The sequence below is a fragment of the Xenia sp. Carnegie-2017 genome, unplaced genomic scaffold (assembly GCF_021976095.1).
Source record: "Xenia sp. Carnegie-2017 unplaced genomic scaffold, XeniaSp_v1 HiC_scaffold_22, whole genome shotgun sequence".
NCBI classification, from domain to species: Eukaryota; Metazoa; Cnidaria; class Anthozoa; order Malacalcyonacea; family Xeniidae; genus Xenia; species Xenia sp. Carnegie-2017.
The window spans coordinates 7,785,723-7,801,811 of NW_025813485.1; the positions used below are offsets into that span (position 1 = coordinate 7,785,723).

Here is a 16,089-nt window from a genome sequence, read left to right on the forward strand (position 1 = left end):
TTCGGTATCGGTTTACATTTACAAGATTAGCGTGACTGGCTGAAGAACTAATTGAAGGACGGAGGGGGGTAGGGAGGCTAGTCTTGAACATTGACTTATCATTCATTTGCACAAGTTCAAAGTACTCCGTAGAGTGTTGTTTTTAATTTGTTTACTCAAACTCATTGTTATTTTTTTTATCAAGTACATTTTATAAAAATGAAATGAAATGTAATGAGCTATTAAATAAAATCTATTGCAATGATTGCATGAGAAACGTCGCAAAATAGTACTGAGAGCTTAAAAAGAAAGAGCCAACTCGAAAACAGTTTATCTTTGCATGGCGGATGGCTTTAGCACCACCAGTCATTAATCACACTCTTTCGATGTATGTTGACCAATCACCAATCTTGACGTCTTTGCAACTATCATTGTATTGGACCAAACAAGTACAGGAAACACTTTGGACCAATTGGAGAGTTGTTTAATTTTTTATTTCATTTCACTATTATAAGTGAATATATTTGCAGAATTTTTCACCCGACTAACTTGTAGTAGAATTTTTATTCAGCCAACGACTAGGCTACGAGTTTAACTTGGGCCCAAAGCCTCTCCCATTAATAATGACCGGAATCCATGAGGAAAAAATCATCTGTTATTTCTTGATGGTTATTTCATTGTGAAGCTGTATAATCTTTGTAATCTCTATGGGGATATCCGCAAAAACGCAATGAATTAAAAATCAGTGTAAGAAAATTGCAGAAAAATGTTTTAATTAAAAATATATTGTGAAAATCTGAAACCATGACTCCGCAGAAAATGATTCTAAGATCTCTAAAAGTCAACCTTCTCGAATTATGAAAAATTTGAGCCTTTGCAGTGTGATTGACTCAGAAGTAAAGGTGTAAAACAAATCGCTTATTGGTGCAAAGATTTTCGTTTTAGTTAGAAATTAATAATTCATAATAGCTTATCCCTAGATATCATCTCATATTCATTGACCAAACTGACTGTGGCAAGTATAATCCCCAATTATCCCTAATACGTTCTTTTTGAATCGACTTTCATTTGGACAAGGTAAATAAAGCGAAGTCATATTTATAATCTTTTTCAATCCGCAGCCGAATACTTTAAATTTACCCGTGCGGACCAGAAGATGAGTAATAAAAACTATATTCGTGCTACTCATTTAAATTTTACGTAGAAATGGCTAAGAAGAACGATAAAAAGAAAGGTCGTTCTGCGCTTAATCAAGTGGTCACTCGGGAATACACGATTCATTTACACAAGCGAATTCATGGCATGTGAGTATAATCACGAAAGTATTTTAATACTAAATTGTTGCTATTATTGTGTGGTATTTTGTGGTGAAGATTCTGTCTAACTTAATGTGAGTTTGCCCTTCGGAGAATTTTGAACATCGTGAGTTTTCTTATGAAAGAATGTTTTGAACATCGTGACTTTTCTGTGGTTTTATTTGACGACTTTGATCTGGAAGAAGTTCATTAGTCATATATTTATAAGTGCCTTGAGTTGCAATAAATTTATGTGTGCTCTTAGCTCTAAGGTCTTTGACTGGTTTCTCAATTGGTTACCATTGTTATATTCATGACAAGGGTCGAAATTTAAAATTTCAACCAGTATTCAAATGGATACTAGGTTATGGAAATCTAGTATCCCCAATTCAAATTTTGAATCCCTAGTTTTGATACCATAGTGTATATTTCATATGCATTAATTTTTACAATCAATATCATTGCCTGACACTTATGATATTTAAGTAAGTGGTACACTGAAAACTTGTTGCAACTATTCATTGTTTGAATTGGGGGGGAAAAGAGAAAGTTGCATGTTCCTGACCAATGAACTTTAAAATTCTATTTATAATGACAATCCATATCAGCTTTTTTAAAGTCAGAATCAAACATTTCTGAGAGGTAATATTGCTCGGACTCCTCATCAGATGCACATGTTTTTTTACAAATACGTAAGTGCATGAATTGTCTTGTGTGAATTGAAGTTGTTTTATTTTGAATTTTGAGTAAGGTAAAATTCTAATCTAGGTTAAAGGCGATTGCGGGCAACATTTTTTTTGTATGTGAGACTTTGATGGTGTTGTCCTGGCAAGCTCACTTCCATTTGGATCTATTCCTGTTTTCAACTTAAGCTCTCACAGCTCATTACTCAAATCTCTGGTGCTGTCTTAAAGCCTATCGCAATACATATATGCCGAAAATGGCAACCAATTAAGTGTTAGCATGTAGTATTAGTGCATACTTTTTACTGTAAATATTGCTTCAGCAGAAAAATTTTGTCTATCATGTTTCCATAAGAACTTGTGTACTATGTTTGTTCATGTTTCACACCATTGAAATTCAACTGTAACATACATGTGTATGTAGTGCAGCTTAGCTATTCAAGCAAAATGATTACTGCTAATCTTCAGGACACTTCATGACTGTATAATCTTCTTAGCTTTGCCATTACATTTTTGTATGCCGTTAATTGATTTGCACACCTCTTTAATTGCCTTTTGCAGTGGCTTCAAGAAACGTGCGCCACGTGCTATCAAAGAGATAAAAAAGTTTGCAGAAAAAACAATGGGAACACCTGATGTTCGTGTTGATACGGGTTTGAACAAACAGATTTGGTCTCGTGGCATTAGGTGTGTAAAACAATATACTCTTTCCTGTGTTTTGTTTTTTTCCACAACACTGGCATTTATGATATTTTAACCTACCATAATGCCAATGCACTATGTGAAAAGTGTACATACATGATCCATAACCATTTTATATTTGTCTCCTGGTGAGAGAAGTTTTTTGTAATGTCAAATTTTTTGAAACAACTGCGGCAAATACACGTAAAGCTATCTTCTTCTCTACCCATGTAAGTATTCTGGTATGTTTTAATTTGAAAGTAAAACCGCAATTGAGAAAAAGTTAGTGCACATTTACAGATCTCAACGTATTCATTCGACCTACTATTTATAAAAAACACTATGGTCTAGCCCTTCATAAGTCTAATATGCTCACTGTAGTTTAATATTTATAATATAAGTTATAACTATGTTTACATGTATTGACTGTGTTTGTACAAAACTTTGATTTTTGTGGATTTCCTTATATTAAAATAATTCAAGGCTTTAATAGTCCATTAATTTATAAAGATGCACTTCTAGGTCCCTCAATTTTGAAATTTGTTCAAATTTTCAAATATGTCAGTTGGCACTCTAATTTTTTATTTCAGAAGTGGATGTTGAATTGAAGTTTATTTTAAATATTAATGTTAAGGTCAAATGGAAACACACTACGTATTTCCACTCAAACTGTGGAAGAAGTTCTTTGGTTTTGATTTTCATTATGTCTTGTATAATCTATTACATTGACTGTGCTTTCCATGCAATTCAAGTCTTTCAATGTTTGACTTGTCCTAAAATTTTTTAAAATATGTCCTTACAAATACTTCAATACAACAATGTCTGAATTTTATTATTCTCGCATTGTGTAAACTTTGGTATAGTTATGAAGAGTTTGCCAGTTTGATATTTGAATAGACTTGCTCTTCAGTGGAAAAAAGTGTTTTTAGAAATAATGCAACTACATTAAGCTAAACTGAATCATCGAGAAATCTCTTTTTCTTGGATTTGTAATTTATATATGAATTATTAACGCGACTGTTATTTTAACCTGTTGAATTTGCAGAACTGACTCAATGCCATAGTCACTTCTGTGAAACTGCAGGGAGATAAAGAATCAGAAAGGTTTTCGTGTGTGTGGCAACCGAATTTTAGTCAACACACCCCGTGCCTTTCGTACAATGTAGTTCTTCGTGAAACGATCGTATTTCGCTTCAAAAAATTGCTCCTTAAACATGCCATGTAGTAAATGATACCATAAAGGAAGAAACTAGAAAGAGTTAACGACTCGATTTCAGACCTCTACTCGTCACCGTCAAATATATTGCAGCGACATTTTATGTTAAGCAATGCGCTGATTTTCTTATTAAAATCTATAGGTGTGCTCAATATTTTTGTGTTTAGGAACGTGCCATTCCGTGTTCGTGTGCGATTAGCTCGTCGAAGAAACGAAGACGAAGATTCGCCTCACAAATTTTACACACTTGTAACACACGTGCCGGTCGATTCATTCAAAGGTACTACAGCATGGATCAACGGGGTGGGATCACGTAATTTATTACTGATTTTTGGGTAGAATGCAGTTTACCGAACACCCGAAGCGCTTACATGGGCGCGCAGGCTCCTATTGTTATTTGGCAAAAAAGAACCAAACATGTTCGTGTTTGATTAGAAAGTTTAAAATAGTTTTAGTCTTCAAAATGTGGTTAGGGTTTAGTGTTAAGGTTTTGGTCAGGTATCAATGTCTACTATTTTTATAAGGCGGAATTTTCCGCCGGTTATTGCTCCCGCCCGTTGTAATTGATCGATAGCGCCTGGGGTGTACGCTAAACTGCAGTAGTCCCGATTGTTTAAACCCAGGGGTGTATTTACTTGGCATGCGGAAGTGTGTCATTTTCCCGATGAAGGTTGATATACCAAAAGTTCATGCAAAACAAAGTGTGATTGGTTTTTGGTGTAGCACACTTTCTATAGTACCTACCGAGCAAGACAACAGCCACCGAAAATTAATCCGAACTAGAGCACTTTGTCGACAAAATCATCCTTTATCCATCGCTGACTAAAACATAACGTACTTCAGTCAAGGGCGAAACTAGAACGCTAATTGGGGTAATATTCGTATCTTCAGCTCTGCCCTGCTGACTTCTTTTGAAATTAACATCGCAAACAAAAGAAATCAGCAGGGCAGAGCTGAATGCATGAATATATACCCCCAATTGACGCTTTAGTTTCTCCACAGAATAAGAATATACAGAAGAGTCGCTCGTGTCGGAATTATTGATGTTTTTGTCCTCGCGCATGGTGGCCGCCATTATTCCAGCCAGTTGATTAAGGTTTTTGTCTTCATTTCTTAGGTCAAAATATACTTGAGTTCATTATTAAGTATTGACGTCATGTAATTTTAATGGTTGGAAACAAGTGAGAAATCCTAAACATCTGACTGGAATAATGGCCGACATGAGGACGCGTTGTATACCTAAGTGACCATTCCATATAATCATTATTCTGTGCCCTTACTTCAGTTGGGCAATCACAGTTCACAGTTCCATATTCTGTACTGCATGTTTTATACAACCAGCTTCAATAGTAAAGCTTATAGTCTCATAGATCGTCCTGTGACTGTTCACCACCAATGCATTTGAAGTTTGGCATTGTAATCCTACGATATTTTGTTTGTTATCGTGATGATTTTATCGTTCATTCGTTATTTCATCAAAATGATATTTTACTCACCCTAACACCATTTTGAATCATGTGCTTAGTTGAAAGTGCGCCTTTCTTATTCCATTCTTTTTATCTCGGTTGTTAGGTTTGGAAACCAAGATTGTCGAGGCTGATGATTGAATATTATAGGTTGTGAAAATGTGTAATAAAATGTGTTCATTTTGTCAAGATGGTCTTTTTTATGTTTTCTCATTTTTTTCTTCATCATGTTGATTCAACTTTCATGAAACTATTCGAAATATCGCGTGCATCCATATAATCTTTAAAAGCATTTTGTTGTTTTGCATCTCTTTTAATTTATTATAAATATCCCTGTTTTCAATTCAAACCCATGGAAAATGACCAATGAAATTCATGTAATCTGTACACGATTTAATTGAAGTGCTTATAACGTGGAAAAAATTACGACTGGCAAAGAGTATTTTGGTATAACATAAGACAATAGACACTCCGTAAATAGTAAACATTATTTAATCTAAACGTTTCTAGAAGTGTTACGAGGCATCTTCGGTAGAAACTGTTTGCTTTTCAAAATTACATATTACAAATAAGATCGTGATTAAACGTCAACTATCATATTCATTTAAGCCAGGGGTCTCCAAACTTTACAGCCAGAGGGCCACATGAACTTTCATTATGAAGCATTGAAATATAAAAAATTTCCACGTTATCCTTCAGCTTTTTAAATTTCGCAATGTGCTTAAGTTGGGACAAAAATTGACGTAAGCCACTCTTGCAAGTTGGCTTGCGTCATAACGTGAACTTTCTGCACAAAGTTTATTTTGTTTAATAATCTTTTTCTTAAGTGCCTCTGCGGGCCGGATTGAGAGGCCCAACGGGCCGCATCTGGCCCACGGGCCGTAGCTTGGAGACCCCTGATCTAAGCAATCCTCTACTTAATCATGGTGTACAAGCGTCGTGCGAGTTAACAATTTTCCGTTGATTATTTATTAATTTAATTTAAATGGCGTTTAATCACGATCTTATTTGTAATATGTAATTTTGAAAAGCAAACAGTTTCTACCGAAGATGCCATGCAACACTTGTCGAAACGTTTAGATTAAATAATGTTTACTATTTAAGGAGTGTCTATTGTCTTGTGTTTTATAACGTGAAATTTTCAATATTTTTTTAAATAATTGCTCTTTATCTTTTTAACATTTATGTTGCATAACATTAAATATTAGTAAGTGTATATTTAAAGTATAAAAACATCCTTAAAAATGTCCTTAAAACCTTTAGAAAATCCTATTTTTAAGGATAATTCCTTAAAAGTGAGAGCACTGTTTACATCATCCCGAGATTCTGTAAGGCGTGAAATGATATTGTGACAGTGAAAGGAGTCGAACCTTTCACTGTCTAAAAAACTAAAAATTCCAACCTTTCATTAGTTCGCCGCGTAGGTAACTGCCGTTGAAATTCTTAAATCGGGGCAAATCGACTATTCATTTTGTTCTGTGTTTGCACAGCGAGAAGACCTTTGGAAGAACTGGATGTTGAGGTTACACCTGGTTGAGAGTTCTAACTAAAGTCTCTGAGGTTTGCATAAGCCAGTGCAAACACAAAAAAATCTATTTTATAAAAGATTTGAGACTGTATAAGAAAGCGGCGTTTAATTGAAGCTAAGCTTGTATTAGAGGAAATACGTTAACTCAGCTCTTGTGAACGGCCTCTGTGATTTCTTGTTTTATTTTTTGTCTATCTTAGTTTCTGATTTATTTTGTTATTACGCAGCAAACTAGCCTGCGTTTTATTCAAAATTTTAGAATTTTATGAAAATCGATCAACTGCATGTGGTACGAATTATATTAGTTGAATACTTGCAAGAAATCGTATAAATTGACCAACACCTCATTTGGGAGGGCAACATTCTCTGTCTTTAAATGTTTGTAGATGTAGATCGTCCAGGTAAGTACAGTCCTGAGAAAGACTGTTTTGTTGTTGACTGACGTTTCGACAACCTCAGAGGTAGTCATCTTCAGAGTCAAAGGACTCTGAAGCTGAGTCTGAAGATGACTACAGCTAAGATTATCGAAACGTCAGTCAACAACAACAAAAACAGTCTTTCTCAGGACTATACTAACCTGGACGATCAACATCTACAAACATTGTAACGATACTCACGGGTTCAAACCATTTACTTTATTCACTGTCTTTCAAACAAAAAGGAGCGCATGCGTGGAAGGGTAATATTCACTGCTCTTTCAAACTAAAAGGAGCGCATGCGTGAGGTGCAAAGACTGTTTTTGAAAGACCACACTTTGGCGTAGCCAGCCTGTAAATCTCGTCCTACTATGTAAATATTTTCATTTTCAATCACTGCATAAACAAAAGTTTCTAGAGAAATGACTGACAAATGAAAATTTATGTAGCATGAAAAATTTTTTTGGCGGTGGTTGCGCAAATGTTTACGCAACGTTTATTGCATCAGCTAAATTTCTTTAAACCTCATACTATGAGATATAAAGAGCCATGTATTCATTTTAAACTCGGCATCCACTATTTATAATTTTTGATTGCATCAAGCAATGATGTAATATTAAATCACGTTTCCGCGATGTCCCTGGAAGATGATCTTGTGATCTTACTTAAGTGACGGTAGGTCTACTGCAGCGAAGATGATGTATTTTTCAGACTAAGTGATGTATTTTTCTTAATTAGATGAAAATTTCACTTCAGTAGCACTTTAATAATATGTATAATTTTGTATATATACATTGCAATTGATGGGCCAAGATGGGGATGAAGTGTGTTATATGAAAAATAGCCGTGACCGTCAGTCAATCAACTAATACATATGTAAATATCACCAGGTTTATGTCAGGTCAGACAAGGTTACACAAAGGATAACATATTAATGCTGCCCAAGCAGACGATAAAAGTTGTGTCGCTGTTGCCAAGTCCTCCTCAGTTCATTATACTCGTGCATTCTTGGCAATATACTCTTTTCATACATTATTGCTATCGAAAAGCTCTTAAGCAGCGACGAATCTTTTCAATTTTGTCTTTATTTATTTCATGGAAGTTGGGTTTTTTTTTCGTCCCGAATAAATACCTTTGACAGCATGACTGAAATGTCACAAGGCTTTGTCACATGATCATCTCCTGCCGAGGAATCTGTCATGCTCACGTGGCGTGATCAATTGTGACGCAAATGAAATATGATTACCAAACAGACCATGCGAGCAAGGTCATTCTTCAGCAAGTCGTTCTCCAAATACTTGCTACTCAGTCAATAGAAACGCAAAGTGCTTGCATTGAAAACAGAGAGAAGTATGTTTCTACGTGGGTCATTCGCGTTGTTCATTCTTTGCACATTGCTGGCGAACGTGATCAGTGTCTCAGTACCGTTTATTACTTGTCCCGATGAAGCTCCAGCCTCGACCGCCTTTGAGTTGGACTTTAATTGCGAAGGTGGTGTCCCTACGCCATGTACTCTATTCAAGGGAAAAACTTATGCGGGCAATATAACATTTACACCCAAGACGACAATCAATGCAGGACAAATTTTCCTATACGATATCGTAGGGGAAGAAAAGTTGCCTTTTCCTTTCGATAAGTCCGACTTTTGTAAGGGCCACAATCTCAACTGTCCTTTACCAGCCGGCCAAAAACAAGTGTTCAAAATGGAAATGCCCGTCCCATCGTTTGCTCCGTCGGCGAATTACAAAGTTGAAATCGAAGTTCGACCGCCAAAGTCATCCGCTTCGTTGATGTGCTTGCAATTTCTTGTAACCATTGCAGATAAAAGCAACGATATTGAAGCCTGACAGCACATAAAGCCAAATCGTGAGATCAAAATCGAACAAGATAGACCGTTCCATAATTGAAGTTTAAACACAGAATTTATATCGTAGATATATTAAATGATTTTGTAGTGAAATGGTTTTTTTCGCAAAAAAATTGATAAATTAAAATTTACATTGCAATCAAAATTAATCGACTCCATGAAAATCGAAGCTTCTTGCATGAAAGTATAAAAGTAAAGCTTGCGTGAGACCCAAAAATATTATTTGATAAAAACAAAGCAGATCGACAGGAAGCTGAGATTGTCGTATTGAATAACATAGTGCATATCTACTCTTTCTTACATAAAAGGAACAGTTCCTAATTGTACGTTGTATCACGAGACGCAGCTCAAAATTTATAAAAACAAATCAGCACTTTTTGTGCCGTTGGAAAGAGATCAGAGAGGTCACATTCAGCCAGTCACAACATGTATATGTATTTTTCTTAATTAGTACATAGAATACGATCTTCTCGATCACAAGTTCAACCTTCAAAACAAGCAAGAGCTGTGTTTTAGCATTGGTAAGACGGTAGCGTCGGACTCATGTCGTGCATGCGGTTGACGATGAATGACGAATGCATATTGTTTGTTTTAGTGACTCGTGAATGAAGCATGCTCGAAGTTCTGTTGTCTCTCTTTGTAAAATAATACTCGAAGTATTTGCTGGATGATTGATTACCCTACAATACTATTGTGAAATAATCGAGTCCGGTTTTCTTTGTTTACATAGTTACTTAAAATTCGCCAGCAAATTAGGTAGAACTTCTGAACATTTATGAAGATGCATTAACACTGATGATATTGCACACGAGAAACAGGTTAGGAACTTGGGTATCTCAAGATAAATATTGAAATGTCAGAAATTACATAGTTATGCAACCGTTGTCTTGTGCCATGCATGAAAAATGATTTATTGATGCTGTGATTCATCGGCTAAAAGTGCTCTTGAACGTCAGGGCATGGCTGTAGTTGGTTTTTTTTGTTCACACCCCTGACCAGGGGGCGGTTGAGCGAGGCATGGATAGCGTTCTCCAATGGATTGCACAAATTTGTACGAGTTCAAATCTCGTCCAAGTCACATGTTTTTCATGTGCATATTAAAAACCGTGTTAGAATTAATATATTAAGATTGTCCACGATATACGCGTAATGGGCTATGATCATATTGGCATGTTTCAACTGGCTTGTTCTCTTTTCTCCACATAGTAGTTTGTACTGAGTAAATATTCATATATTAGTAGCTATAATAAAGGCCCAAATAAAAAAGTCTAAGTGATGTCTGTGTCTGTAACAAACAGAAATCTTCGCCATGTTCAATAGACGCCACGGTAAATGTTGCGATGGTTGCTGCATGTGTGTTTCTGGCGTTCAAGCGACTGACGTGCGCATCAATTCGCTTTGGACGCGCGACTGAAGCGACTGCCTAGTGTGTTTCAGCCTTTAATCTGAACAGAATCGTCAACAAAGAGCAAATTAGTCCTACCGAAGTACGAAAGTACTAAAAAAACTGCACGGCCTGTGCCCTCCATTAGTGATACAGTCAGTTGTATATTATCTTGTAAACAGTATTGACTCAGTTCATATACAGAAGTAAATTTTGTTCGATTTATCCGTGAGAGACGATTTTACTTTTCACAAAGCGCTTGAATGACAAATTAAGATATAGTATTTATTTAATAGAAACGTTTATCAATGAAAATAGCAATGAATTTAAAAAAGTATGAAAAAAGAGGATTATCCCTTTACGTAAATACATTGGAGTGCATGAAGTTATATAAAACAAGACCCTAACTTTCCTTCCAAGAAATCAAAACAAAAATTTTAGTATGGGCCGTTAGTGCTGGAGTTGTGGTACACTATATACGCTTCACTGTTCGAAAATGCCCATAGGCGTAGAAAACGGAGGGGGCTAGTAGGGCTTCCTGAATTTTGTAATGCATGGCGGGCATAGCCCTCCCTAATAATATGGGTTGACATTGCCAAAATATAATACATCCGCATTCATCCCTAAAGCTTGAAGGAATAAGGGTCTGGTCAACTACTCGTACGTCGACATCAGCTTCCCTGAATTTAAATTTGTCCCTACGTCTATGCTGTTAAGTATAGCTGAAACGTGTCAGTTAACTTTGATATTCCAATCCAGAAAAATTTCACATGAATGAAATATCGTTTGCGTGTTTTAAGTCGAACACTATTTCGACATTTTTGACATTTAATACGCCGACTCTATTTCATTGCAACGAGACGCACATTCCAAGCACAACTACATCTAACTTAAATGGTTTGAAACCTATTTGTAAAGTCATCGTACAAAATTCTTTTTTTCTTTGGTTTTTAACTTTCCGGTAATGACCAACATTTCGAAAGCAGGCTCGGCTGTATTTTGATTCTGGGGGAAATTATTAAGGCCTAAAGGTTACTATAGAGCATGAATGATGAATACAATGATAACTCTTAATAATTTAATATATATTAATGTTATACAAGTACTGTGTATGTTAAATGTGATTGGAAGTCGACTAAAAATGCCGGGGTCATCCTTATAGCAAGAAATTTCGCGGGCCGAATCTCCCCCGAAAGACGTTGATTTTATTTGAAGAGCTGTCGAAATCTATGATATTTTTTCCTATATAACCAAACACTTGATGTACGCAACATTAGTGTATATAGCAGTAATTAAAGAATGTCTAGCTGCCGCATACTTAAACTGGGAACTACTGCAGTTTATCGGACACCTTAGACGCTGACCCAAACCCCAACCAAAAACGAGCCCGCGTTCCGCATATAAGCGCTTCGGCCTTCGAGTGTCCTGCATTAATTGTCGGCATGCCTGACCCTAATTTAACTGACGCATATCAACAATCAACATTTTGATCCATTCAAAATGTTGATATCGAACTTAGAAAATATTGCAGAACATTTTCACGTTGTGCGAAGTTGGAAGCCCGATTACATTAAGTATTTAAAAAATTTTTGGTTCGAATCATATATGCACAATTATGCACTCTCCTTACCTTGGTTAGTTTCTTCGTCACTCTTTGACTTATTTACAATCGTTTTTTCTCATCTTTAATTTCTCCTGCAAACTTCAACTCTTCGCTTCTTCCACAAGCCGAATTGCCATAATCTTTTGGTTGTCTTGTGGGTTCTATACAAGACCAATGAATCGTTTTCTTCCACACAGTTCCTTTCTTGTCCGCTCGTATTAAACGAAAAACAGCAAGATTCAGCGATGGCCTGAATACGAACGCATTTTGTATCTTTATATTAGATATTTAGACTTTCTATTACAAAGCAACGTCCCTCAGACTGTTTTTTAATGGAATACCACTCAAAAGTATTTCTTTTACAGAATAAAAATTCTGAGTAATATACAAATTTTGGCCGCTTTTTTGGTGCTGTACGATGCAAATATCACCGTACATCACCAAGACAGGCCGTCAATTTCAAAAGTCAAGTGAATAATTGTGAACTCGTGGTCACAAGAAATATGCAGATGTGCACTTCGCTATGCAATTTGGTGCTGTATATTTAATTAGATTCATCAATAGCGTGGCTTTTTGCATATTCCTTATTCCGCGCTCATTGTATGTGACCTAAACTTTCGCGACGAACCATTTCCTTCACGTCACAGCAAAAAATAGCATTATTATTTAACTGCACAATAGCCATTTTGAATTTCTTTTCTTATGAACATTATAGCAAGTCGATTACACGCCGTGCATAAAATTGCAGTATTTTTAGCGGAAAAGATCCAACAATGGCAATTCCATGAGCAATTTATCTTTTGATGTTCGTGCACAAGGAATGCCTATAAAGTTCTTCACCAATAGGCGTATTGAACGGTGGGAAGGGAAGAAGGAAGAGAACAAAGGATTCTTGACTTGCAATTCAGCCATGGTGGTGTGATACAAAAAAATATTCTATCAGTGTTATTGTTGGCACCAGCCGACGTGGGCGAGCAACATTGTTTGATAAATCTCAAGAGAATGATTACAATTGAAGAATTGGCAGCCTCCCAAGGACAGTCATGTATTTTATACTCCAACAGTTTCTCTGTTTATAAGATTCTTAAGTTGCAACGCCCAATACTTCCCATGTGACGGCATTTTGGGATCTAGATTTGCAACGCCCATAAAATATTTTACTTTCCCTTGGAATAAAAATAGACCAGGTATATTGTGTAGAGAATTCAGGAAAAATTGATGAGAGCCATGGTATTTTCCTTTTACTAAAAGACTGTAAGTTAGCAATGAAGTCCGAACGGCGAATGAAACTCGGATTTGCAAAGAAACATATAAGGCCTGTTTCAAAAGTCGAACTTTACATGCACATGCAAGACCTCATTATCTTCTGTTTTAAATGCGTTCAGCTCATGTAGTTTCAGCTCATTCGACGTTTGAAACTAGCCTTATATAGTAGTTGGTAATAGAGCGATCATTAGTGCGTAGCAAAACCCATCTAATTACTGAATTTCGGAGTAGTGCAAAGGCACAGAAAACGAAGGAAATCGAGAAAATCATCTACAATACGAGCGGAAGTAACTTTCAAACGAATACGCATGCGTCTCTGGGTTTCCCGTGCTTCAACGACAAGGCGTTTTGCTTACGTCATCGTACTTCAAAATCAAACGTGATATTTTTACGATAAGTATTTCTTTTTATATCTTGTTTAAGCAAATCATAAGAGCGCACTGTTTTCGGTATGGCAAATCACATACTTTTTATAATGCTTCAGCTAGTAATGAAATTTTATTAGTTCTTAAAACGAAAGTCCAGAACACACGTAACAAATTCAAATTTGCTCATATAGGCAAAAAATAAAATAAGTAATAACTATATAGATGTGGGCAAAAAACGTCAAGAAACATTTCATTTCTAGGCTGTTGCAAGAAATTTTTTTAGGACGCGATCATTCATAAACCAATCTCAATGGTGTACAATTAGCAATACTCAACAACACGTAGCACAGTGATAATTTTTTTTTAATACTTATCGACACGGGTCCATTAAGCATCCCGAGGTTGTCGATAGTTATCATCACGGAATTCCCGATCACGTTTTGTTGTATTTCTCTGCGAGCTTTCCTCATCTCTGCTGGGAACGTCACGATGTGGCTTACCCTGCTCTTTATTGGTCGAACGGCCTGTGATATCAACAGAGCAATGCATTTTCATTTTGCTGATGCAATAAACTCATAAGCATGTTGGCAAAGATTTTAAATTTTTGGAAGACCATGTTTATAATTTTTATTTAAAAACTTAAAAACGATTCTGATGTTCCGTTGCGAAATACTTCGCTGGTTACGTTGATGAAATATTGAAGAGAGTTGGAGCTAAATATAGCTAAAAAACTTCACAACTTCAATACTGAACATAATTAACGACTTTAAAGACAGCAATTAACAGTTTGTTTACGTAAAGATGTTTCACCAAAAAAAATGCTTTTTGAAAGATGGAAAAAAAGAGCACTATAGCAGACCTGAATTTCTTCCTGTTGGTTCATCAGATGACCCACGTGGTCGTGATCTAGGCTGGTAAATAGCTTGAGCTGGTCGATCCTACGCAAACGAACAACGCATTACGCGCATATGATTTGAAAGAGAAATATGAACCTTAATCTATAGAAAAAAATTTAACCAATAAATGTGCCTCCGAGGCATTTGGAAACGTCATTATACCCGTTAATGATTATCACTGCACGCTGGCGTGTCGCGAATTATTCACGTGACCATAAAGTCGTTGTTTTGCTTTTTACCATGATATATCATCAAACTTACTGCAAGGATATGCAAAGACGCGCAATACGACTAGCATTTTAAGTGGTTGATGAATTACTGCGTTATGATATGAAAAATTTCCTTAAGGTGCATATGAGTCGAAAATTTTACTATTCAATTATATTTTAGTGCTGTGCACACCGGTTCCAGCCTCTTGTCAATTCTGAACTCCGGCTTCGAATTCCGGCCAAGGGTGGATTATCCAGTAGGATAAGTAGGAATAAGCCTAGAGGCCCGCGCTTTCGAGAGGTCCGTTGTATCTAGATGTAATTAGGATTTGGACATTTTTGCTTTTCTGGGCTAGCTAAATGTGCTTAACTTAGATCATATATTCTGTTGAACACCTTACGAGCAATCGAATGCAGAGGAAAATGGTTTTCGTCGTATCTACTGTTCAAATGCGCAATGCTCAGAACTCATGAAGTTGTGAGCGCGTTTGCACGTAGCTTTTGCACGAAGGGAGTGAAAGACACAAACGTCCAATTTTGACAGGTCGCGTCGTGAACTCAATGTTATCAAATTTTCTAAAACTTTGTTACAAGGCACATGGCACTACAGAAATGAAACTTTCACCTCATCGAATTAAATTGAATTTTAAGCATTTTCATTTTCTTTGCGCAAGCGGTTAAAATTGAAGCTTTTACAAACAGCTCTCCCGGTTTTCGCGACTAATTCTTCTGATTGTTTTTACTTTTAGATAAACCAGACGATGCCAAAATACATAGACGCTGACTCATTTTTGAAAAATTTTGATGAAATGATAGTTTTCTGGACATTTTTAAATAAATTGTAACACACCGTATAGTTATCTCCTCAATAGCACAAGTACGTTGACTTTAGTAGGGAATGCAAACCTTATTTCTCACTCTTTCTCTTGCGTCCAGCTGCCCCTTTTTTGTTTCTTCTCCTTTTACATGAGAAGACGTACTTGAGGACCTGGAATCAGCTCTGTTGCTGTCGCAATCTTTAACACCTGCAAGTAATTTCAGAAGCAATTGACGAACACAATATGGATTTTCATGTCGATTTGATTCGTTCGATTAAAACTCAATATTTCTTATATAAGCGTAATAAAAATGCCTATAGGGGACCGAAGGGTGCAGACGAAAGGCAATTTCCTCGCATATGCCAAGCAAATCAGCAAATGCAATTGGGATTAGCGTTTCAATGAGCACACTTT

At 36.2% G+C, this 16,089-nt stretch overlaps 3 protein-coding genes across 9 annotated transcripts in view; 2 read left to right on the forward strand and 1 right to left on the reverse strand.

The window, feature by feature from the left end:
- Positions 1-994: 994 nt before the first annotated feature.
- Positions 995-5,509, forward strand: LOC124446743 (60S ribosomal protein L31-like). The gene is made up of 5 exons (XM_046997618.1): positions 995-1,056; positions 1,184-1,283; positions 2,519-2,644; positions 4,022-4,134; positions 5,427-5,509. The coding sequence occupies exons 2-5, from the start codon at positions 1,186-1,188 to the stop codon at positions 5,459-5,461; spliced, it is 372 nt and encodes a 123-aa protein (XP_046853574.1). The 5' UTR covers positions 995-1,056; positions 1,184-1,185; the 3' UTR covers positions 5,462-5,509.
- A 3,013-nt stretch (positions 5,510-8,522) lies between these two features.
- LOC124446564 (NPC intracellular cholesterol transporter 2-like) lies at positions 8,523-9,276 on the forward strand. Its single transcript, XM_046997407.1, has one exon. It carries the CDS (start codon positions 8,617-8,619, stop codon positions 9,109-9,111), a length of 495 nt encoding a protein of 164 aa, XP_046853363.1. The 5' UTR covers positions 8,523-8,616; the 3' UTR covers positions 9,112-9,276.
- A 4,587-nt stretch (positions 9,277-13,863) lies between these two features.
- LOC124446609 (regulator of nonsense transcripts 3A-like) overlaps positions 13,864-16,089 on the reverse strand; it is a 32,425-nt gene continuing 30,199 nt past the window's right edge. For all 7 annotated transcript variants that reach the window (XM_046997449.1, XM_046997448.1, XM_046997445.1 and 4 more), the window contains 3 exons: positions 15,764-15,882; positions 14,612-14,690; positions 13,864-14,276 (listed from right to left, as the gene is read on the reverse strand). In XM_046997449.1, coding sequence (XP_046853405.1) covers positions 14,140-14,276; positions 14,612-14,690; positions 15,764-15,882 — 335 coding nt within the window. In that variant the 3' untranslated portion in view covers positions 13,864-14,139. The remainder of the gene's footprint in view (positions 14,277-14,611; positions 14,691-15,763; positions 15,883-16,089) is intronic.

Coding starts and splice junctions, on each gene's coding strand:
- LOC124446564 (XM_046997407.1), top strand. CDS start 8,617: ATGTTTCTACGTGGGTCATTCGCGTTGTTCATTCTTTGCACATTGCTG.
- LOC124446743 (XM_046997618.1), top strand. CDS start 1,186: ATGGCTAAGAAGAACGATAAAAAGAAAGGTCGTTCTGCGCTTAATCAA. Junction 2,645..4,021: donor ATTTGGTCTCGTGGCATTAG/GTGTGTAAAACA, acceptor TTTTGTGTTTAG/GAACGTGCCATTCCGTGTTC. Junction 4,135..5,426: donor GCCGGTCGATTCATTCAAAG/GTACTACAGCAT, acceptor CTCGGTTGTTAG/GTTTGGAAACCAAGATTGTC.